Here is a 24,780-nt window from a genome sequence, read left to right on the forward strand (position 1 = left end):
TATGTTAATTTTGCCTATTTGATGTATAGCTTTGCCAAAAGCCCATGAAAAACAGCCTTGTGTTTTCCGTATATTGATGTGGTAATCAACCAGCATCAGATGACAGCTCTGTTTTTTTCTATATATAACAGTGATATACAAACTGGTTTTAGCATATTAAGAAAAGAGAAACCATTTCCTCTTATTTTGATATCTCTCTAACTTTGTGTCAAACTCGATATTCATCTCACTTTGCTAGTGAATAATAAGATAATACGGCTTTGATTTGTACTTTTACTTGAATTAGAACCTCAACTAGACCCTAACAAATATCACAACAATCTGAATTTCTAGCGCCTGGGTTTAAGCAGGGTCGATTCAAAGCCGACTCAAATCTATTCAGAGCGAAGACGTTGGCTCAAATTTTTTTAATTATATAAAAGCGAAGTTAAAACTTGCTTACTTGGCATTCGTACTTTATAAATCGGCATAAAACCGTTTATTTGCACTTAGAGATAAGCATTCCAACTGAAAAATGGGACAAGACGAAAAAGTTGTTTATTTTCAACCGTGTTTCAAAAGTATAGTTGTTTATTTTCATCCGTGTTTCAACAGTATATTGTTCCGGTGAAAAACTGTATTTACTTCCTTGCAACGTTTCGGCCAAAACTTGAAGCATCACAACGACATATTGACCGAAGTTCAAAGTATCACAACGTTTTCTGCCTTGCAATGTTTCATGCTTCAATGATATAAAATGGACCCAATTTCCGGATTTTCAAACAGCCCGCGATAAAACTACCAAGAAGCCATGCCAACAAAATTCTCTTGATCATCATTTCTTTCTTGCCGTTGAAATAAGCGGCAAGAACTTGCATTCTGTCCACGCATTAGCATCATATATGGCATGAAACAAAGAACATAGGCTTTGATGATAAGTTCTTTATTGGAGTTGGTGAATCCCATAAAAGTCAACAAAAACTCAGAAGCAAATTTTCATAAATTTTGCAAGACAATGGATGGAAAACTAGGAGAACTATATTAAAAAAGCTAACGTAGATAAGTTTCGGCTCTCATATCGAGTCTTCATCAGTGATGGATTTCAAATTTTAAATGTCAAAACGTTTCCTCCTATCTATATATCTTCCATTTTGTCAACTTCTCAAAATATAGTCCATTTTATCAAAAATCAAATAGAGAACCTAACAATGCCTTACACAGAAAAACGGAGAAACCTAGCAAGGCCACCTTTGCATTCTCTCTTCAAATCGAAACACTTACCTCGCCGTTATCGGAAGACACTTAGAAGGTGCTAAAGGTGAGTTTTCACAGGGAGAGTTGGAAGACCATTTAAGCAACCCAAAAAGTTTCGACCCAGCCACCACCATTGCACTCCGATCTTCTCTTGGTAAGATCACGTTGAATCATTTTTCTTTTCTCCACCATTCTTGAGCCTAACGAAGTCTAAATTTATTTTCTGCTACACAAAAAGCCTTCGTCGTGGGAGCCTCAGTCCAGCCACCAGTTTCGTCACAATCTCTCCTTCCTCTAAGTGAGTCGTTTGCATTGCCCCTTTTGCTTGAAAATTGTTTTCTTCTCTAACGTGAGATATGCAGCTTTAATAGTTAAGTAAATAATGTTATTTTCCCCATAGCCTCCCTCTGTAAAGCATAAAAGAAGCAAGATTTACTTTTCTCAATTATGTAGTCTCCATCTATAAATCATAACAGGTTAGATTTGCTTCTTAATGGCTAAATTACGTTTCAAACCTTTTTTTTTTTTTTTCAAAAGTGAATATTTTATTCTTTTAAGATTGATTTGCCTCTAGCTTTTTCGTTTGACACATGTAGAGTTAAAATTATTACATAAAAAACCATCTAACCTTATTAAAATTATTACCACTTTGAAGACCTTATTATATTATTTCTCTTGAATTATAAATCATGAAAAAAGTGATTTTTTTTTAAGATTTAATCACTTTTTCATGATTTGGGCTTGATTTGAATTTGTTTTAGTTTGGATTATATTTTTTTGAGAATGGCACTTATATTCTACAGCAGTTAAAATATATTATTACTAAGTATTGATTTGTGGTGAATAGGAGAAAGTCAAAGAAATTAGGACCTCTCAATGCATCTGTTTGGCAGAAGGTACAGTTGTTTGTGAGCTTCTTAGATTATTTCATAATGTAACTTTACACTTTTCAAGGGGTAAATATGTAACTTACAATTTTTTTTTTCAGAGTTGGTTACTATTAAAGATGCCATTAACGTGGAGTGTGAAGAAGGAACCTCTATGGTGGGATTAATGGCCATAAATATGAAAATAAAGTTTGAAAAATATTGGGAGAACTTGGATAATTAGAATATGTTGCTGTATATTGAGATTCTTCTTGATCTTCGTTACAAGATGTGATATCTTGACTTTAGGTTGAGAAAAATCTATGCACGATCATGTAAAAACCATTGATTTAAGTTGGAGGGTGAAAAATGCATTTATCTACATGTATGAGGCATACCTGAAAAATGAAGAAATGGGTTCCCCCTAGCACACAAGTTCCCTACATGAAGATGGAAGTCCTTCAACAGATCAGTCTGCGAATAGAAATATATAGTTGAAGGGTCAATTTAAGCAAGAATTACAGTCAGAAGACTCTTTGAAAAGTAAGTCAAAGGTTGATAGATATCTAGCTAAAAATGTGAGGATTAAGGTGATAGTTTTGACCTTCTAAATTAGTGGAAGGTGAATCCAGTTAAATATCGCGCACTTTCAAAGGTTGCATGTAATGTACTTGCAATATCGGTATCTACTGTGGCCACTGAATCTATATTTAGCATTGCAGGTCGTATACTTGTGCCATTCCGAAGTAGTTTAAATCCAATAATCATTGAGGGTCTCATATGTGCATAAAATTGGCTTCGTTCTTCTTCTATTCCAATAAACTCCAATAAGCCTTAGGACTTTAATGGATGAAGTGGTGAAATTTGAGGAGCATCTGGATATGGGAATGTAATAAATTTACTTTTTATATATTTTATGTATATTTTATTTTATCTCATATGTTATTTAATTTTATTTAATTTATTTTGTTTTAAATTTTATGGATAGAACTTTGTTGGGGACTTTGCTGATTCTATGGAAATATCAAATTCAATGCCTACTAGCCCTACACCCAATACTAATTAAAGACGTACTAAAAAGATGAGAAGATTAGTGAGGAAAAAGTATTCAGTCATGTGTTTTACTTTTCAATTTTAACCACATTTAATTGTTGATTGACTATACAGTTTACCATTCCAATATTGGTTTTGTCTTTTTTTTTTTTAATTTTTTTTTTAAATTAGGAAATGTTTGGATTGCTTATACCTTATCTCTGACAAACACAAATGACCAAAAAAGATATGGAGTACTGAGCATAGAATTGGTTGGGTAAGTGAAGCATCAAAACTGTTTTGCTTTTGAAGGTAGCCTTTTCAATGCCATTCAGTTCTAAATTTAGACTAAAAATAAAATAAATGAGGATATTGGGGCGTAAATAGAAAGCTTATTCTTGAAATTTTTATACCTTTTCAATTATGAATATAAACTGTTTTGCTTATACATTTTCAATTGCTCATTCAGTTATTATTAGAATATATGGTTTGACTTGAACAATTTTATGTTAGCTGTGTTTGGTGATGAGAACTCTTACTAATAATTCATTTGTTTACACTTTACAGAGTATTGTAAAAAATAAAAATTGAAAAGTATGCCAAGCCAAAAGATGTAAGAGTTGCCAGGCCAGGAGGATAATTGTATAATTTGTATTGATGTAAATGCTTTATACTACTGTTTTAGTGTTATTTGAATTTCATATTTGAGAGCTATGTTTTTTTAGAACTTTTGATGTAAATTACTAAATATGACTTCTAGTCTTCTACTGTTATTTTTTTAGACCTTTTAATTTTCAGTTTTTGAGACTTGTATAATTTTCAATTTTCATTATCTATGCTTATGAATTTTTTTTTTTCTCTTTCTTTCTTTTAGAATGCAGAATTGATACATGTTACTTACATGTATAATTTTCTAGGATGGAATATCTTTTAAAGAGCTTCTTGATGCTAGTTGCAACTAAGTTGCTAGTTTGCTACATGATAAATACTATGATTGATAACCATGTTTAAATTGTTTAGATGGATATAGAGAATTTTTATTATTTTTATAGTAAAATCTTTTATTTAAATTTATTGTATATAGACAATTTTTCTTTTATGGTTATTTTATTTTTCTTTCAACCTCTTTTTTTATACTTTTGGCTTAAAATTAAATAAGTTGTTAGTGGACTTTTACTGTTGAGCCGAAAAATATAAGATATAAGGATGGGGCCGTTGACCAGAGCATATTTAGGTGTCACCCAATTATTTTCAATTGTAAATGGGATCGAGAATGGTGCCCCAAAAGGGACGAATACCTTAATGATTAATAGAATGATTTTTATTGAATTATAACTAAAATAATGATATAAGAAATCCCTATGTGCTACAGTGGTTTTGGAGCAATGTAAATTGAGGCAATTACAGAATAAACGTTAGAAAACACAAAATAAAAATTAAAAAATCTATTTATTATTGACGATGAATATATAAATAAAGAGAAAACCTTCTGACCGGTTGGGCTTATAACATACTAAAAACAGCCCACCAATAATATTTAGACACGTATGCAATACATTTTTGTTTTCATGTGACCGCACCTCACCCAATTAGTATGTAGAATGCATGCCTGGCATGAATTTTAAATATTAAAAAAAAATAAAATTTGAATGTTACCATCTTCTTTTTTCCTCTCATTATTTTTGTTCTTCCCTTCCAAATCTGGAAGTTGCAAACTGGTTTTTTATTTCTTGAAAAACCCAGTATATGCATTTTTTACTCAGGTTGGTCTGCTTAAAAATGAACGCAAAAGCTATTGGCTTGGATTTAGATGCAGCTTTGATATGCTTGCAGGGATCCATAAACACTGAACTGTAATAAAGCATCGAGAAAATTTGCTAGATCCCACAAGAGGGAACTACAAAAGTATATAGGTGGGCTTCTAAAATGACAACTTTTTAAGTGTTTTCCTATGCTTGCAAAGAAGTTTAGCCTGATTTCATCTTTTTTTGGGTTTAATAATTAGATGGATTTTCTTTTCCAAAAATATAAACATTTTTTTTTGGTTTGAAGGATGTTTAAATTTGAAAGTTTTGAAACACAAACAATTATTTGGTTTGAGAGAATGATTCAATTTTATAAGCACGACAGCTTTATATCTGTCAATGACAACCTTTTAAAAGATTACACTCCACCTACACATTGGCTATAGCATAAGAAAGTAAGTAAACTATTTAAAGAATTAAACGATGTTTGATCTTGGTTTGAACTTCCTCAAGTATGGAATATATTCTTACTTCGATTCCTTAAGAGGAGATCTTGAAATGATAAATGGGGTAGTCACACAAATGAGAAATGGATTTGTAAGGAAATAGTCTCATTTACATTTATTCATTTCCTGTTTGTAATTTGCTTGTGACTCAGTGAGATGAATTTCGAAAGGGGAAGGCAAGCGGACTGGTAAATAAAATAAAATAAAATAAATAAACTCCAATCCTCTTATATCAGATCGGAAAAAAGAAGAGAATAATAAAAATTGATCGTCGGCGTGTCGCCACTACGTCAGTCATCGACAACTTTGGTTGACGGCGTGTCGCCACTACGTTACCCATCGACAACTTTGGTTGTCGGCGTGTCGCCACAACGTCACTCATCGATAACTTGCCACCTAGTTAAAATCGGAAGGTTGCCCTCACTTGACTGCACACCTCACTGACCGATGCGAAATGGCGAGAGAGGGTGAAGTGGTTTGCGTCACCGGCGGCAGCGGCTGCATTGGATCCTGGCTCGTCCGTCTCCTTCTCGATCGTGGCTACTCCGTCCACGCCACCGTTCAGGATCTCAGTTTATTCTCTCTCTCTCACTCTCTCTCGTTTCTAGTTTCTGCTTTCGTAAATGCAAATTAGTTTATCTGTGGAATTGTCATCTCCTTCTTAATATTCCAATTTGCAGAGGATGAGAGTGAAACGAAACATCTAGAAGCTCTGGAAGGAGCAGAGGCCCGTCTCCGTCTCTTCCAAATCGATCTCCTTAACTACAGCTCTATCCTCACTGCCATCAGTGGCTGTGCTGGAGTCTTCCACCTCGCCTCTCCCTGCATCGTTGATGAAGTTCTAGAGCCCGAGGTTCTTGATATATTGACCTGAAATTCTGTTAGAATGATCAAAAGCCAGGCCTTGACATAGCATCCTATATTCCCGCAAATTCAATTTTTTTTTCTTTTTTGTCCTTTTATTATACATCTTTTTGTTGTGATATATTCTACGTAATTTGGTGGTTCCACAGAAACAACTTCTGGACCCGGCGATCAAGGGAACGCTAAACGTGTTGACGGCGGCAAAGGAAGCAGGGGTGAGTCGCGTGGTGGTGACTTCATCCATCTCAGCTATTACTCCGAGCCCTAATGGGCCGGCCGATATCGTCGAGTCTGAGGATTGCTGGACCGACATTGAGTACTGCAAGCAGGAAGGAGTGAGTGGCCCTGCACCTGAATTTGGATAGGTTTTCATAAATTTATCTTGGACTATAATTGTGGTTCCCAGATTGGATCATGAAGGCATTGCATAGTTGTTTGTTCAGTTTATGGATAGGTGTGTGTTTGTTTGTTTTTTTGTGGTGTAGTTATGGTATCCGCTTTCTAAAACCCTAGCTGAGAAAGCTGCTTGGGATTTTGCCAAAGAGAAGGGTTTGGATGTGGTGGTGGTGAATCCTGGGACGGTAATGGGCCCTGTGATCCCTCCTAGGCTCAATGCAAGCATGTTAATGCTTGTTCGCATTCTCCAGGGTAGGTATCTAGCTATCCTTGTAGCATGTCTTTTTTGGTTATATTGTTGTTATTGGGGGATTCTTTCATCGGAAATAAAATCACGATTTTTCCACCATCTTAGGTGTGGTTTATATCAATTGAATTGATGTACTATTGTTTTTACTTTAATCGGAGCGTTTCATAACTTCAACCTGAAATAGCAACTTAATACTCGAGTGTCTTGGGCGGTTTAGCAGATCATGTAGTCCGTGATCTGTGAGGACACATCAGCTGCTCTTTGACTTTTTATTCTAGTTATTACTCGTTGTATTTCTAACCTCTAATGAAAACCATAATTGTCTTAATTCTAATTTTCTTATGTCTAGAGCTAATAGATGCACTGATGGTGCCATTTTATTCTTACTGCAGGATGCACTGAAACGTATGAGAACTTTTTTATGGCATCTGTGCATTTCAAAGATGTAGCTCTAGCACATATATTGGTGTATGAGAACAAATCAGCAAGTGGAAGGCACTTGTGCGTTGGAGCTATATCTCATCATGGTGATTTTGTGGCAAAGGTTGCTGAAATTTACCCTGAATATGAGGTGAAAAGGTAATAATTTGACTTCCTGCTTCTGCATGTGGGTTTGAAAGTAATAACTATTTACTTGGTCTTTTTTTGAAAAAAATGAATATCTGAACCTTCCAAACAGCATCAGAACCATAAATTCTGAATATGGTGGGATTGAATTTGCATTCCAATGATAGTCATTTTCTAGAGATTTTATATATATGATGCTTGATGATGATGGATATATCCGACTACCATTTGCCAAATAAGCTTTATTGAATTTACATTGATATTGTAGTGTCTGCTACAAGTACCACTGAAGTTTATCATCACATTTGGTTTGGTTTTAACTACTTTTTGTGTTTGAGTTCACCCTACCCAATCTCACTCCGATCCTTGGACTAAGTGGGGTGATCAGGCGGGGTTTCCTGCACTTTGAGTTCACTAAATTCTGGATCTTTTAGTAACCTTTTTTTTAATGTCTGATTGCTATAGGACAGAAAAAAGTTTTTTCGATGACTTGTTTTATATTAATTGTAACTGCCAAGGTGTCTTTAGAGATAAGGTTTTACCACTTCGTCGGTTTTGCATTTTGATATTGTCATTGCCAGGGAGTCCTAAGTTGTAGTATTTCTCCCACCATATGTGAGGGTTCATAAATAAATTACGGGGTGCCATCCTCTTATTTAGAAAAAATAGTGGGGTGGATCTGTAGAGGTGCAGTAAGCAATTTTTGTTCTTGTTAGGGCTGTACACCAAATCGAGAAATTGACCTCCCACGACGGAAACCGGCTGTCGGATGCTGGAACCAGCCCAAACTGGCGAAGAACCGGTCGATGGGCGAGTTAAATATATAGAAACCTACATCGGCCGATTTGATTTCGGTTCCCCTGTGCGAAAAAATGCTGAACTGGCTGATCGGTTCTTATATATATATTTTTCTTTTATACATATAGAAACAACATCGTTTCATGAGTGAAACGGCGTCATTTTAGATTTAGGAAACAAAAAAAAAAAAAGTATAAAGGAACGGTGCGCCGTTCCAAAATGCGATTATAAACCGTCCCCACCCCCTTTCGTCTTCTTCCCGTCTCCTTCTTCCTCAGCCTAGGTTTTCTCTCCTCTGCAACTCTCTTCCTAGATTCACGGCAGACAACGGCCCAGCTTCCCTCCTTCATCACAGAGACGTCGGCGGCAAACGCACCGACGCACATATAGATTGAGACTATCGGTTTTCTCTCCCCATTCGATCGGTTTCAGCCGGTTCAAAATGTCATTCTGCAATGTTGGTGCGACGTCAACTTTCCACCAAAACCGCACCGAACCCATTTGTTTTCACCCCTAGTTTTTGCTTCTTAATGATGTCTACTGGCTTGTATGCATTCTATTGATTTTACAATTTCCTGTTAAGAAACTAAATGTAACGTACATATATCTGCTTGAATTCCCAAATGTTTGTTTCTGTTTCTCCAGCTCTGTCGTATCCATTTGATGGAATTATTCCAACTTAAATGCAATAGAAATGGTTTTACAAATTGTTGATACTATGATGTCTCTGTGTATGTAGGTTGCCAAAGGATACCCAACCTAAGTTGTTAAGGACAAAGGATGGATCAAAGAAGCTGATGGACTTGGGCTTACAATTCATACCCATGGAGCAAATTATCAAGGATGTTGTTGAGAGTTTAAAGAGCAACGGATTTATTTCTTGAATTCAGCTTCAGGCATCACTGAAGAACTTCAAGGACCCAATTACTAGCTACATATGCTCACAAACACCCAGTGACCTTTCTATCTTGTAAATTGATTGGGTGGTGAAGACAAGTATGTATGAATAATTCTAGACAATAAAGCATACCAATTACTAGCTACATATACTCACGAACACCCAATGACCTATCTATCTTGTAAATTGATTGGGTGGTGAAGACAAGTATGTATGAATAATTCTAGACAATAAAATATGCTTATTTACTTCAGCTAGTATGTCCTTGCAATCTTTTCTTGGTATGTAACTGAGAAAAAACTAGATTGTTGTTTGTTTCAAAAAGTTCTTTCTGGTATTTCTTCCTATAGAAAATATCAGTTTGCATAAAGGAATCCGAAAATGCTTTTGTATTTTCTTGTCTTCACTTGTGCATGTACAGAGAGTTTAAATAGAAAACAAATCTAACTGTTGTCCTACATATATGCATATACGTCTCTTGAGTTCAAAATCTAAATAGATACAATCTTGTTGATTCAAATTTGAATAATTAACAGTTGCACTACTTCATTTGATTCCTGAAATCTTGGAGTCTCTAGTTGAAGCAGAGAGTTCGTTGTCTTCGATTGTTACAGAGAGATCTTTGGAGATTTCTTTGACATGTTCTTCTATACGCCCCTGCAATCGAAAGGGTAGCAATCGAACCTTGAGACTGTCATGTAAAGTTTGAAATTTAAGAGCAAGAAGTGCCTTTGTGAGAGCATCTATATGCTGATCTTTAGCCGATATAAAACGAACATCAAGTTGTCCACGCATAACCTGATCTCAAACATAATGAAAATCAATTTGAATGTGCTTTGTATGAGTATGAAATAATGGATTGCCGGTCAAGTAAGTGACCCCTATGTTGTCGCACCACAAAATTGGAGAATGAACGACTGGAACACAGATCATTATGCACTGATTTTATCCATTGAATTTGATGCTGCAGCATTTGCAAGTGCTTTGTATTCAACTTTTGTGCTGCTGCTGCAAGCTATGATTTGTTGTTGCTTCCAACTCCACGAAATTAAATTATGGCCCAAGTATACACAGTAAGCTCTAATGGATCGTCTATCATCTTGATCGGATGCCCAATCTGCATCACTAAATGTTTGTAAAGTAATACTGGTAGTTGGTTGTATAAGTAATGAATGTGAAATTGTGTGTTTTAAATAATGCAATATGCGTTTAACCGCTGCCCAATGCACTTTCATAGGATTATGCATATATTTGCTAACTTTATGAATTGCAAATGCAAGTTCTGGTCGAGTGAATGAAAGGTATTGTAACCCTCCAACTACACTTTGGTACAAGTGTGGATCATGGAATGGAACACCATCATATTTTGTTAATGGTTGTGAGGTGGACATTGGAGTAATGCACAGCTTTGCTTTATCCATTTTGCTGCACATTACAAGGTCCAAAATATAGCGTCGTTGTGTCAAGTAGAGACCATGATCACTTCGGATTACTTCAATATCTAGAAAGAAACTGAGTTCACCCATGTCTTTGATTGCAAAATCATCTTGTAGCAAGTTGATTACTCTATTTTTAGAATTTATATCATCTCCGGTTATAATTATGCCATCGACATAAATTAAAAAATAAATAAGAGTTAAGCCTTGGTGATAAACATAGAGTGAAAGATCGGCTTGACTTCCTATGAATCCGATGGCTTGGAGCTTATCAATTAAGTATGAAAACCATGCTCTTGGGGCTTGGCGAAGGCCATAGAGAGACTTTTTAAGTTTGCAAACATGATGTGAAAATTGTGAATGAACAAAACCTGGAGGTTGGGCCATGTAAACGTCCTCATGCAAGTGTCCATGCAGAAAAGCATTTTGGACATCAATTGGTTGAAGATGCCAAGCATGAGAAATAGCCAATGATAGAACCAATCGGATTGTTGTTGGTTTCACCACAGTTCTGAATGTTTCATTAAAATCAACTCATTCTTGTTGATGGAATCTTTTGGCAACAAGTCTTGCTTTAAATGTTTCAATATCACCATTAGCTTTCCTCTTGATCCGGTACACCCATTTGCAACCAACTAAATTGGCATCAGTTGGTTTTGGAACTAAATTCCAAGTGCCATTTTTTAATAGAGCCTCAAATTCTTTGTTCATAGCATCTCTCTAATTTCAGCTTTTAACAGGTTCGGAATAGCAAGTTGGCTCCATTTCTTATGGGTGGATTGTGGCCATAAGAGCTTTGGGAATGGGATATCTAATATGTGAATCAGAAGGTAATTTAGGCTTGTGTATATTGTTTTTGCTTCTATTGGTCATGGGGTGTCTATTTTGTGGTGCAGGTGGGGAATTTAAAGGAGGTTGTAGTCGACTATCTTCATGCTGAGGCTAAGTGATATCCCTTGCAGGAGAACCTGAAACAATATCATGATCATTTGGAAGTCCAGATGTCGTGACCATATGCAGATTGCTTGGTGTAATGGAGTTAAGAGTTTCACCTATAGAAAACGAAGAACTAGCATGACATAAATTTAAATTAGATGGTAGAGCAATGGGACTATTTTTGGTGAAGGGTCAGCAGACTTATTCTCTATGTATGGATAAAGTGTTTCATTGAAAACAATGTGTAGAGACACAAAGACTTTCCCGATAGAGACATCTAGACACTTGAAACCTTGATGACCAATACTATATTCAATAAAAATGCAGTTTTTGGATCGAAAATCAAGTTTATGTCAATTGTATGGACATAAATAGGGCCAACAAGCACATTCAAATGAATGTAAAAAATTATAATTTGGCTTTTGATGATGAACCATTTCATATGGGGATTTTTGGTTTACGATTGGAGTTGGAAGTCTATTGATAATAAACATCGCATTTAAGAACGCATCTTCCCAAAATATTTTAGGCAAGTTGGAGGGAGCAAGCAAAGCTAGTCCAACTTCAACAATTTGCCTGTGATGTCTCTCTATAGCAACTGCTTGTTGGTGCGTATATGGACATGTTATTCTATGATTAACTCCCTGATTTTGTAGATATGTTTTTAAGCTACGGTATTCGCCTTCCCAATTAGATTGGAGGGATTTTATTTTTCTGTCAAATTGGCATTTGACAACAGCTTAGAAACATAAGAATGTGTTATATGCATCTAATTTTAATTTTAAGGAAAATAGCCATAAGAATTTTGTAGCATCATCGAGAAAACTAGTAAAATATCGTGCACCAGAAGTGGATAAAGTAGAGGTTAGCCCCCAAACATCCACATAAATCAAATCCAAAGGTTTCGAAACATTAACATGCACATTTGTAAAGGGTATAGCATGGCTCTTGGCCAACTGACAATCAGAACAAATGGAGCAATTTTTATTTTGAATAGGCAAAGAAATAGCCTTATTGATAACTGGAAATGAAGCATGTCTGAGATGACGATGCCATATTTGGGAAGACTCACGAATACTAGAGAAGGCTTGTGGTTGTAGACGAGCTAATGAAGCTGAGAAGCTGTATAGACCATTACTGAGTGGGCCGCGATGTAGGATAGTCCCCGAGTAGTCCTTCACAATGAAACTCAAAGAAAACATTATTGTCTAAACAAAAATGTTGAACAGATAAAAGATTTTTTTGAATATCTAGAACAAGTAGAATTTGATTAAGAACAAAAGATTTAGAGGGAGATGAGATTGTAGAAGTACCACTTTGCACAATTTTTAGACATGCACTATTAGCCACTTAGATACGATCTTGACCATTGTAGCCTTCATTTTGAACATGAATGTTGTTCATGTCATTTGTCAAATGATGGGTGGCTCCTATGTCGGGATGCCACTCTTTGTCATGATGCTGATAGTTAGCCGCTAGCATTGCTTGTGGTTGATTGTTTGAATGTTGTTGGTCCTGATAAGATAAATCAAAGCGGTGATAGCATTTTCGGGCACTATGACCTGGTTTGAAGCATACATGACAGACATTAGAGTTTTGACTTGAATCAGGAGATTAAGAACATCCTCCATGTCCTTTACCACGATAGCTACCTCGATTCCGATTTGATGATTGGAAGTTACCAGATTGCTTGGTTTGCGGTTGAGGTTGTTTGGTGGCCATATTTGCAGAAGCAACAACTTGAAGAGGCTGATTATTGTGATTTATTCTGACTCACAGATGAGAAGGACGGAGTAGAGTTCCTCCAAGGCGACGAGATCAACTCTTGAGGTAATGGTGGAGGCCAAGGAATCGTATTCCTGACCAAGTCCTGCAAGCACATAGGTAATTATATCATCATTTTTTAAAGGTTGTCCAGCAAGTGCAAGCTCATCGGCCATTCGTTTGATAGAAAGGAAATACTCATTTGTTGTCATGGCACCTTTTCTAGCACTTGCCAATTGAGTTCGAATTTGGATTGCTTTAGCATGAGAAAGTGAGGAGAAATTGCGCTCAAGTGCAAGCCATACCTCACGAGATGTGGTGTAGGAGATGACTTGAGTGAGGACATCTCCAGTAACTGAAGAGTTAATTGTGGCTAGAATTAAGAAATCTTGGCGAAGCCATTGACAATATTGGGGATTTGGATGGCCATCAATTTCTTTCGGTGGAGTGGGAATTGAGCCATCAAGATAGCCAAAAAGATATTGACCTCTAAAGTATGGTAAAGCTTGAGCTTTCCATACATGATATTTTGCATAATTCAATTTGACACTAATAGTGAGTGGAAGATTGAAGAGGGCTGGGATAGTAGCAGTGGGAGGATTGGAGTTGGAGGAGGCCATTTAGGATCGGAATGGATGAGATGTATGTCTTTTAGAGGCGCTGTGATACCATGTAGAAAATATCAATTTGCATAAAGGAATCCAAAAATGCTTTTGTATTTTCTTGTATTCACTTGTGCATATACAAAGAGTTTAAATAGAAAACAAATCTAACTGCTATCCTACATATCTGCATATACATCTCTTGAATTCAAAATTTCAATAGAAACAATCTTGTTGATTCAAATTTGAATAATTAATAGCTGCAGTACTTTATTTAATTCTTGAAATCTTGGAGTCTCTAGTTGAAGCAGAGAGTTGGGAGTCTTTGGTTGTTGCAGAGACCTGTTCTTCTACACCTCCAAGTTGCTTCTCGACAGAGTTGAATTTGTAAGAAATTTTGTAGTAAAAACAGAGGTACTCGGTAAGTTGCCCATGTGTAAAAAAATGATATTGTTAACAATCAAAATGGCTGCTCTGCACTTTTTGCCTTGATTTCGGATTCTTAAGTCTTTTCACTGTTATTATGTTAATTTTGCCTATTTGATGCATACAGTTGCCAAAATCCCATGAAAAACAACCTTGTGTTTTCCGTAAATTGATGTGGTAATCAACCTGCAGCTGATGACAACTCTGTTTTTTCTATATCTAACAGTGATATACATACTAGTTTTAGCATATTAAGATAGAGAAATTATTTCCTCTCATTTTGATATCTCTCTAACTTTCTGTCAAGCCTGATATTCATATCACTTTGCTAGTGAATAAGATAATACAGCTTTGATTTAGTACTTTTACTTGAATGAGAACATCAACTAGACCCTAACAAATATCACAACAATCTAAAGTTCTAGTGCCTAAGTTTAAGTAGGGTCAATTCAAAGAATCGCAGGTCCTCCTCAAGATCAAAGTAACCTTATCAAACAAGTTGTCAATTTAGAGTGGAGACGTCGAACTCAAATCTATTTAATTATATAAAAGCAAAGTTAAAACTTGCTTACTTGGCATTTGTACTATATAAATCGGCATAAAACCATTTATTTGCACTTAAAGATAAGCATTCCAACTGAAAAATGGGACAATACGAAAAAGTTTTTTATTTTCATCCTTGTTTCAACAGTATATTGTTCCCGTGAAAAACTGTATTTACTTCCTTGCAATGTTTTGGCCAAAACTTGAAGAATCGCAATGACATTTTGACCAAAATAAAAGCATCGCAATGTTTTTTAACTCGGAATGTTTCATGCTTCAATGATATAAAATGGACCTAATTTCTAGATCTTCAAACAACCCAGGATAAAACTATCAAGAATCCATGCCAACAAAATTCTCTTGATCATCATTTCTTTGTTGTCGTTGAAATAAGCCACAAGAACTTGCGTTCTATCCACTCATTGGCATCATATATGGCATGAAACAAAGAACATAGGCTTTGATAAGAGGTTCTTTATTGGATTTGGTGAATCCCATAAAAGTCAACAAAAACTTAGAGGCAAATTTTCGTACATTTTGCAGACAATGGATGGAGAACTATATTAAAAAACCTAACGTTAGATAAGCTTTGGCTCTTATATAAAGTCTTCATCAGTGATGGAATTCGAATTTCAAATGTTAAAACGGTTCCTCCTATCAATTTATCTTCCCTTCTACCAACTTCTCAAAATACAGTCTATTTTTCCGAAAATCAATTAGAGAACTTGACAAAGCCTTACACAGAAAAATGGAGAAACCCAGCTAGGTCACCTTTACAATCTCTCTTCAAATCAAAACACTTACTTCGCCGGCATCAGAAGACACCCAGAAGGTGCGGAAGGTGAGTTTTCACAGGGAGAGTCAGAAGACCATTTAAGCAACCTAAAAAGTTCCTACCTAGCCACCACCATTGCACTCCAATCTTCTCTGGGTAAGATCACGTCGAATCCTCTTTCCTTTCTACACCGTTCTTGAGCCTAACGAAGCCTAAATTATTTTATGTTGCATAGAAGCCTTCGTCATGGCAGCTTCAGTCCAGCCACCAGTTTTGTCACATCTCCCTCTCGGTGAGTCTTTCGCATTGCCCCTTTTGCTTGAAATTGTTTTCTTCACTAATGTGAGATATGCAGCTTTAATTGTTATGTAAATAATGTTTTTTTTCCCTATAGCCTCCCTCTGTAAGGCACAAAAGAAGTTAGATTTGCTTTTGTCAATTCCATAGTCTCTCTTTGTAAATTATAAGAGGTTAGATTTGCTTCTTAATGGCTAAATTACGCTCCAAACCTTTTGTATCTTTTTTTCAAAAGTAAATACTTTTTTTTTTTTTAAGATTGATTTGTCTCTAGCTTTTCCGTTAGACACATGTAGAGTTGAAATTATTACATAAAAAACCATCTAACCTTATTACAATTATTACCAATTTGAATACCCTTATTATATTATTTCTCTTGAATTATAAATCATGACAAAAGTTAATGGTTTTTTAGGATTTGGGCTTGATTTGAATTTGTTTTAGTTTGGATTATATTTTTATGAGAATGGCACTTATATTTTATGGCAGTTAAAATATCTTACTAAGTGGGTTGAGATTCCATCCTGTTGGAGGATTGTCAATGACTACTTTAATCTGTTTATAAGGGAAAAAAATAACTTGATAAGTGCTCTTAAAGGACCACGAATTTCCCTCACCATGGATATGTGGACATTCGTATAAAACTTAAACTATATGTGTCTCACGGCACACTTTATTGATGATGACTGGAAGCTACACAAGAGAATTCTTTCCTTTCCTTTTGGTTGAAAATCATGAGAGTGATATACTTGATAAGGGCATAGAGTTGTGTTTGCATGATTAGGGGTGACCGAAATTACTTGCAATCACTCTTGATATACCAGTTCTAATAATCAAATCATTTCTTATTTGAAAAAAAAAAAAACAAGTATAAGAGGGACACGGTCTTGGAATATGAATTCTTGCATTTTTGATGTTGTGCCCACATTTTCAACTTAGGCCTCGTTTGTTTTCATAGATGAGATAAGTTGAATAAAATATTATTATAATATATTATTTTTGTATTGAGATTTGAAAAAGTTGAATTGTTTATTTTATTTTGTATGGAAATTTGAAAAAGTTGTAATAATTAAAATGAGATGAAAGTTTTGTAAAAAAAGACGATGCCTTAATCGTCTGTGAAGGGTTGAAAGAATATGAGAAGTTTATTGCGAAAGTTAGGGGTATTATGAAGTATGTTAAATCCTCCCCTTAAAAGTGGAGTACATTTAAGAATTGTATGGGATTGGAAGAGATTCAATCTAAAAGCCATGTTTGCCTAGATGTACCGACTAGGTGAAACTTTATCTATCTTTTGTTAGAGGGGGTTTCAAAATTTAGAAAGGCTTTTAATCGGTTGGATGAAGAAGATCTGGGCTTTTTAGGTAGTATTGGAGATGAGGATGATGAAGATGATAAGGTGAATAGGAGAAAATCAAAGAAGTTAGGGCCTCTTAATGCATTCGTTTGGGAGAAAATACAGTTGTTTGTGAGGTTTCTTGGATTATTTCATAATACAACTTTATGCTTCTCGGGAGGTGAATATGTAACTTGTAATATTTTTTTTTTCAGAATTGGTTACTATTAAAGATGCCATTAACATGGAGTGTGAAGAAAGGAGCTCCGTAGTGGGATTAATGGTCATAAATATGAAGAGAACGTTTGAAAAGTATTAGGAGAACTTGGATAATCAGAATATGTTGCTGTATATCGGGATTCTTCTTGATCTTCCTTACAAGATGTGATATCTTGATTTTGAGTTGAGAAAAATGTATGCACGATCATGCAAAAACCATTGATTTAAGTTGGAGGATGAAAAATGCATTTATTCGCATATATGAGGCATACATGGAAAATGAAGAAATGAGTTCTCCTTAGTGCACAAGTTCCCCACATGAAGATTTAAGTCCTTCAACAGATCAGGCTACGAATAGAAAGACATGGTTGATGGTTCAATTTAAGCAAGAGTTACAGTCAGAAGACTCTTTGAAAAGCAAGTCAAATGTTGATAGATATCTAGCTGAAAAATGTGATGATCAAGGTGATATTTTTGACCTTCTAAATTGGTGGAAGATGAATTCAGTTAGATATCACGTACTTTCAAAAGTTTCATGCAATGTACTTGCAATATCGGTATCTACTATGGCCTCTGAATCTACATTTAGCATTGCGGGTTGTGTACTTGACCCTTTCCAAAGCAGTTTAAATCTAATGTTCGTTGAGGGTCTCATATGTGCACAAAATTAGCTTCGTTCTTCTTCTACTCCAATAAACTCCTATAAGCCTTAGGACTTTAATGGATAAAGTGGAGGAATTTGAGAAGCAGCTAGATATGAATATTTAATAAATTTACTTTTGATATCTTTTGTGGTATATTTTATTTTATCTCATATGTTATTTAACTTTATTTAACATATTTTGTTTTAAATTTTATGGATAGAACTTGTTGGAGACTTTGTTGATTCTGTGGAGGCATCAAATTCAATGTCTACCAGCCGTACACCTAAGTCTAATTAAAGACTAAAAAGATGAGAAGATTAGTGAGGAAAAAGTTTTCAGTCATGTGTTTTAGTTTTCAGTTTCTGTTTTCACTTGTTAGTTGTTAGTTTTTAGTCATGTGTTTTACTTTCCAGTTTTAACTACATATAATTGTTGATTGACTATTCAGTTTACTTTTCCGATATTGGTTTTGCCTTCTTCTTCTTCTTCTTTTTTATTATCTTTTTAGATTATAAAATGTTTGGACAGCTTATTATACCTTATTTTTGACAAACACAAATGACCAAAAAAGATGTGGAGTATTGAGCATTGAATTGGTTGGGTAAGTAAAGCATCAAAATTGTTTTGCTTTTGAAGGTAGCCTTTTCAATGCCATTCAATTCTAAATATAGACTAAAAATCAAATAAATAAGGAGATTGAGGATAAATTGAAAGCTTATTCTTGGAATTTTTATACATTTTCAATTATAAATATAAACTGTTTTGCTTATTCCTTTTCAATTGCTCATTCAGTTATTATTGGAATATATGGTTTGACTTGAACACTTTTATGTTAAACTGTGTTTGGTGATGAGAACTTTTACTAAGAATTCATTTGTTTACACTTTACAGAATATTGTGAAAAGTGAAAATAGAAAAGTATGCTAAGCCAAAAGATGTAAGAGCTGCAGGGTCCAGGAGGATAATGGATAATTGTATAATTTGTTTTGATGTAAATGCTTTATGCTACTATTATAATGTTATTTTAATTTTATATTTGAGAGCTATGTTTTTTTAGAACTTTTGATGTAAATTAACAAGTATGACTTCTAGTCTTCTACTGTTATTTTTTTAGACCTTTTAATTTTCAGTTTTCATTATCTATGCTTGTGAATGTTTTATTCTTCTTCTTTTTTCTTTCTTTTAGAAGGCAGATTTACTTTACAGTCATGTGTTTTAGTTTTCAGTTTCTATTTTAGCTTGTTAGTTGTTAGTTTTCAGTCATGTGTTTTACTTTTCAGTTTTAACTACATATAATTGTTGATTAACCATGCAGTTTACCTTTCCGATATTGGTTTTGCCTTCTTCTTCTTCTTTTTATTTTTATTTTTAGATTAGAAAATGTTTGGACTGCTTATACCTTATCTTTGACAAACACAAATGACCAAAAAATAAGTGGAGTACTGAGCATTGAATTGGTTGGGTAAGTAAAGCATCAAAATTGTTTTCCTTTTGAAGGTAGCCTTTGCAATGCCATTTAGTTCTAAATATAGACTAAAAATCAAATAAATGAGGATATGAAGGATAAATAGAAAGCTTATTTTTGGAATTTTTATACCTTTTCAATTCTGAATATGAACTGTTTTGCTTATACCTTTTCAATTGCTATTCAGTTATTATTGGAATATATGGTTTGACTTGAACACTTTTATGTTTGACTGTGTTTGGTGATGAGAACTTTTACTAATAATTTATTTGTTTACACTTTGCAGAGTATTATGAAAAGTGAAAATTGAAAAGTATGCCAATCCAAAAGATGTAAGAGCTGCAGGGTCCAGGAGGATAATTGTATAATTTGTTTTGATGTAAATGCTTTATGCTACTGTTATAATATTATTTTAATTTCATATTTGAGAGCTATGTTTTTTTAGAACTTTTGATGTAAATTAATAAATATGACTTCTAGTCTTCTACTATTATTTTTTTAGACCTTTTAATTTTCAATTTTTGAAACTTGTATAATTTTCAGTTTTTATTATCTATGCTTGTGAATGTTTTTTTTTTTTTTTTTTTTGTTTCTTTCTTCTTTTTAGAAAGCATATTTGATGTATGTTACTTAGATGATGTGCATACTACATAGGATGGAATATCTTTTAAAGAGCTTCTTGGTGCAAGTTGCAACTAAGGTTCTAATTTGCTACATGATAAATACTATGATTGATAACCATGTTTAAATTATTTGGATGGATATAGAAAATTTTTATTTTTTTGTAGTACAATCTTTTATTCAAATTTATTGTATATAGACAATTTTTCTTTTATGATTATTTTATTTTTCTTTCAAGTTCTTTTTTGAAACTTTTGGCTTAAAATTGAATAAACTGTTAGTAAGTTTCCACTGTTGGATCGAAAAATATGGGATAGAAGGATTGGGCCATTGGCTCATTTGGAAAAGGGTTGAATCGAATGGACCAACCCGATTGGACCGTCCCGACCCGAATGGGACCGATCCGGTCCTTATAGTTGCTTGGTTCAGTTTAGGGTGGGAAGACCTTAGACTGAATAGGTCCAGTCCGGTCCACAAAACCCCGCAAAACTTAACCGGACTAGACTGAACTCTGCCCTAGTTTCTTAGCTATATTTTCCTCACTTGTGTAGACTTTTATCTAATGGTATAAGTTTCATGGTATGGAGTTATGAATCGTTGACATGGCCTGATTTTATTTGGGTGTGTTGAGCTCTCAAGAACAGAATGTCTGTTTCGAAAAGGGACTGCATCATTTAATAGATTTTTATTTTTTAAACTAAATTCATGGAGAGTAGTAAACTAAATTCAATTTTGGAGCAGTGTAAATTGAGGCAAATAGAAAACAAAAAAAATAAAAAATCTATTTATTATTAATTTTTTAATATTATCTTCTTATTTTTTAATATAATATTAGACAATAAATTTATAAATAGAATATAATAAATACTCTCTAATTATTTAACATAAAATAAAGGGAGAATAATAAAAATTAAAAAGATGAAAAGCATTATACCAAAAAGATATATTTAAAAGTAATGAAAATGAATAGCATATTTCTTTTTCAAACGGCAAACGGAAGAATAATGCTACACTGCCGCTTGAAGATGCCCGCTCCAATTGACCGCTTGACGTGGCCCATGCCACGTCGTCACGTGAAGATAAAAAATAAAGGAAAACATGATTCGTCTGTTCAACTCCATTCTGCAGGTGTATCCAAACCCTAGCACCCATCTCGCAGCAACCTGCTCCCCTACCTCACGGCGCCGACGACCATTATCGACCCTATCTATGGTGAGTTTTTCATCCTCAATATTTTCAAACCACCATTTTCGACTCCATACAATAACTCCAGACCACCATTTTCGACTCCACATTGTACTTCATCCTCACCACGATTCTATGCCTCCCGATTCGAATCCACACAATATTTCGTCCTCACCAAGATTCGAGGTGATTCGAAGCCTCCATCTCGCTCCGTTCCACCCTCACGAGTCACACCACGCTGGAAGCAAATGGTAAAAATTGTAGGTGCTTTTAAAAAAAATTTCTTCATCTCTGTTAGGTAGCCTTGACTTTGTCTCTATGTATTGAGCTTGCCTAGACTCACCGATAGTTTCTAGGTAGTTGTCTTTGTGTATTGGTACTTCTCTAATCTTGACTCACCGACTTCGTATTTGTTGCTTTTAGTGACATACTTTTAGTCATACAAATTTCCAATACAAAATATTTTTGCTTGTATTTTGGGCCTATGTTTGTAGTTATTAAATTACTTTTCCATTTGCTGTTACTAAGTTGATGTGTATTGGGTGGATGATGATATGTTTTTGCTGGGATTTTAGGTGGATAGTGCTCTATGTTTGCTTTTATTTTGGGCTTATAGTGATCTTGGTGATGTTGCTACCATACTAAATTTTTTCTTTGTTTATTTTTATTTTTGGGTTTAAATCTCTCTAGTTTCTTTGTACACTTGCTTGTTTGATTTCTTTGATTGTATTTAAAAGTGAACAACTTTGCAAGGGATGGGGATGATGTTGAAGATATTGTTATGGCTTGCTAGTTTTGAAGCACGAACCTTCCATTTTTTGATAATTGTTATGGCCTGCTATTTTCATTGAAAAACTATCACTATTTAGTGCACCTATGAAAGACTTTATTCCTACTACATGTTCTTTTCTCTTTTATATTTCTATAATAAAAGTTTGAACTGAAAGGCTAGCATTATTCAATTGATTTTAGTTGGATGGATAGTGCTCTGCTTTTGCTGTGATTTTGGGTGGATATTGCTATGTTTTTGCTTGGATTTTGGACTTATGTTTTTAGTATTTTAATTTCTTATCCATTTGCTGTTCTTTTCTTTTGTATATATACAAAACCCATAAAATGCTCCTATTTTTGTCACAGGATCAAGAAAGTCAAGTTTGGACACGTGCTAGATTATTTTTCTACTCCCTCAACTGCTCCTCTACCTCCATTACAAGCGCAACCTTCGTGATTGCATCTCTCGGGTCAAGATGCTGATCTACACCAGCATAGATGGTGGCAGCTATGAATGCATTGTTGTATTTATGATGTACCACCAGCCTTGTTGTTGGTTGTTTCTTGAAAAAGCTTCTGTTTGAACCCTTCTTGTTGTACATCTTTTGTAATGAAAGTGTTTTGAACCCTTGCTATTGAGTGTTTGTTGTAAATGAGTCAAGTTTGAAGCCTTGCTGTTGTATTTAGGAGGTGCTTTTGTAATGAAAGTGTTTTGAACCCTTGTTGTTGGGTGTTTGTTGGTGGCATCTATGTGCTCTAATGATACTAAAATTAATATGTTCTTTTGACTCATTTAATTAACTTATATTATGTTCTTTGGCATCTGTTGTTCTGCAATACATCTTCAAAAGAAAATTTCTGCACATTTTCCATCCATCCTTGCCCCTTGGTAGAAAAACAAACACTTAAAAACAGCATCTTGGAAATTTATTCATGAGAAGATTCGAAGTCTCAACAAATACAAAGAGCTTCCATATACATATAGACTTTCCAAGTTTCCATACACAAACAAACTTAACTCTACTCATCGATTCTATTCATCATTTCATTATTAACACTTATTGCTTCAATACACCGCCCCTATGCACTGCAACATGGTAGTGAAGATCATTTTCAGTTCAGCTTCTGCCGTCCAAATTAAAATTGCCAAAATCTGTAGAAAAACTAGAGCAGTCAAAGCCATATTCTAGGACGGAAACAAAATTGTTCAGAACAAAGCGTATAATGCATATGGATAACTCAATTAGCATATAATTTTCTCCAAGCAAATGGATAAAAAATTAAAATACTACAAACATAAGCCCAAAAATATTAATAAGAACATTGTTAAGGAAACACATTTTCAGACTAGTGGAGATAACAACAAATACTTCAAAAATACTATTTTCTCTCATTTTACATGTACTGCTTTAGTAAAGGCAGAAACTAATTGGGACGGCATTCCAAGATGCCATAGGCATCTCCACTTAAAATCTTCACTTCACCAAGCATCATTCATAAGTTAATAAAATAAACTGCATCATGAGTTAATAAAATTAATAAAATGAGCATGAGCTGCCTATTCTAAGGTTAATAAAATTAATTGCTTTTGGTATGACCTGAGAACCATCCACCCAAAATCCCAGCAAATACAGAGCAGAAGAAAAAGTTTTTCCCATGCGTTAAAAACAGAGCCTTCACCAAAATGACAACAATGCAAAAACAAAGCCTAAGGAATCATACAAAAGTGACAAAAATGATGAGAAGCTCTTCAACACTGGAACTGGGATCTCTCCTCTCATCCTTCCCAGAAAAGCCCCAACAACAATTACTATGAAACCAAAAAAAAATTACCATAAAAAACCCACCAACAGCCATCCCCCGAAGCCACCACAAGCTCTCAAAGTATACAAGCACCAATCTTTATCATCCTCGTTGCCATAAAAATCACCAAAAAAAAATTAATAATTTGTAAATGGTGGTGAGTTCGCTTACAAATCTACCAGATGACAAAGTGGAACCTTCAGTGGTTGCTAGGGTCTTCTACTCCTGTGAAGACCAAGTGACTTTCAGCGCTGGGCAACTTTGAGGTTTGACGAGATAAAAAATTGTAAAATGTAATAGAAATTATCAGCATCAAAATCGAGTTAAAAAACTGAAAAATGGAGATAACCCCTGCAACGGCAAATGCTAGTCTGGCCGGTTCTCTCTTCACAACATGGTTGTGCTAGGGTTCTATTTTCTCAACAAGTCCTGATAGTCTTCACAAACTCGGTTTCATATTTTATTTACCGCTCGTTGTTTTTAATTTACGATACGGAAGTCGAGGGAACTGGTGGTCGGTGACGGAACTACTCGTGACGGTGTTCTGCGACGGGATGGCCACGGGGACGGCGAGGGAGGACACGACGACTGGAGGGTGAAAGGGTTCTTAATGTGATTTTCAGTCATTCGTTCGAATTCGTTTACGTTTCATCTTTTTTTTTTTTTTTTAAATACATGCCACGTCAAGCGGTCAGCTGCAGCGGTCACCAAGAGGCGGCACAGTAGCGCGACCCGCAAACGGAATATTCGAAGGAGATAAACTACTTTGGTTGTCGGCGTGTCGCCACTACGTCACTCATCG

At 34.9% G+C, this 24,780-nt stretch overlaps 1 protein-coding gene across 1 annotated transcript; it reads left to right on the forward strand.

Moving 5' to 3' along the window:
• Positions 1-5,749: 5,749 nt before the first annotated feature.
• LOC122294054 (cinnamoyl-CoA reductase 1-like) lies at positions 5,750-9,408 on the forward strand. The gene is made up of 6 exons (XM_043102514.1): positions 5,750-5,954; positions 6,063-6,235; positions 6,396-6,581; positions 6,732-6,894; positions 7,285-7,471; positions 8,997-9,408. The coding sequence occupies exons 1-6, from the start codon at positions 5,837-5,839 to the stop codon at positions 9,139-9,141; spliced, it is 972 nt and encodes a 323-aa protein (XP_042958448.1). The 5' UTR covers positions 5,750-5,836; the 3' UTR covers positions 9,142-9,408.
• Positions 9,409-24,780: the final 15,372 nt, after the last annotated feature.

The sequence above is a fragment of the Carya illinoinensis genome, chromosome 14, assembly GCF_018687715.1.
Source record: "Carya illinoinensis cultivar Pawnee chromosome 14, C.illinoinensisPawnee_v1, whole genome shotgun sequence".
Lineage (NCBI taxonomy): Eukaryota > Viridiplantae > Streptophyta > Magnoliopsida > Fagales > Juglandaceae > Carya > Carya illinoinensis.

Bases quoted from the DNA above. Each gene is read 5' to 3' on its own strand.
- LOC122294054 (XM_043102514.1), top strand. From the start codon at position 5,837: ATGGCGAGAGAGGGTGAAGTGGTTTGCGTCACCGGCGGCAGCGGCTGC. The intron at 5,955-6,062 runs GTTTATTCTCTC...TCCAATTTGCAG, and splicing joins CGCCACCGTTCAGGATCTCA to AGGATGAGAGTGAAACGAAA. The intron at 6,895-7,284 runs GTAGGTATCTAG...TTCTTACTGCAG, and splicing joins GCTTGTTCGCATTCTCCAGG to GATGCACTGAAACGTATGAG.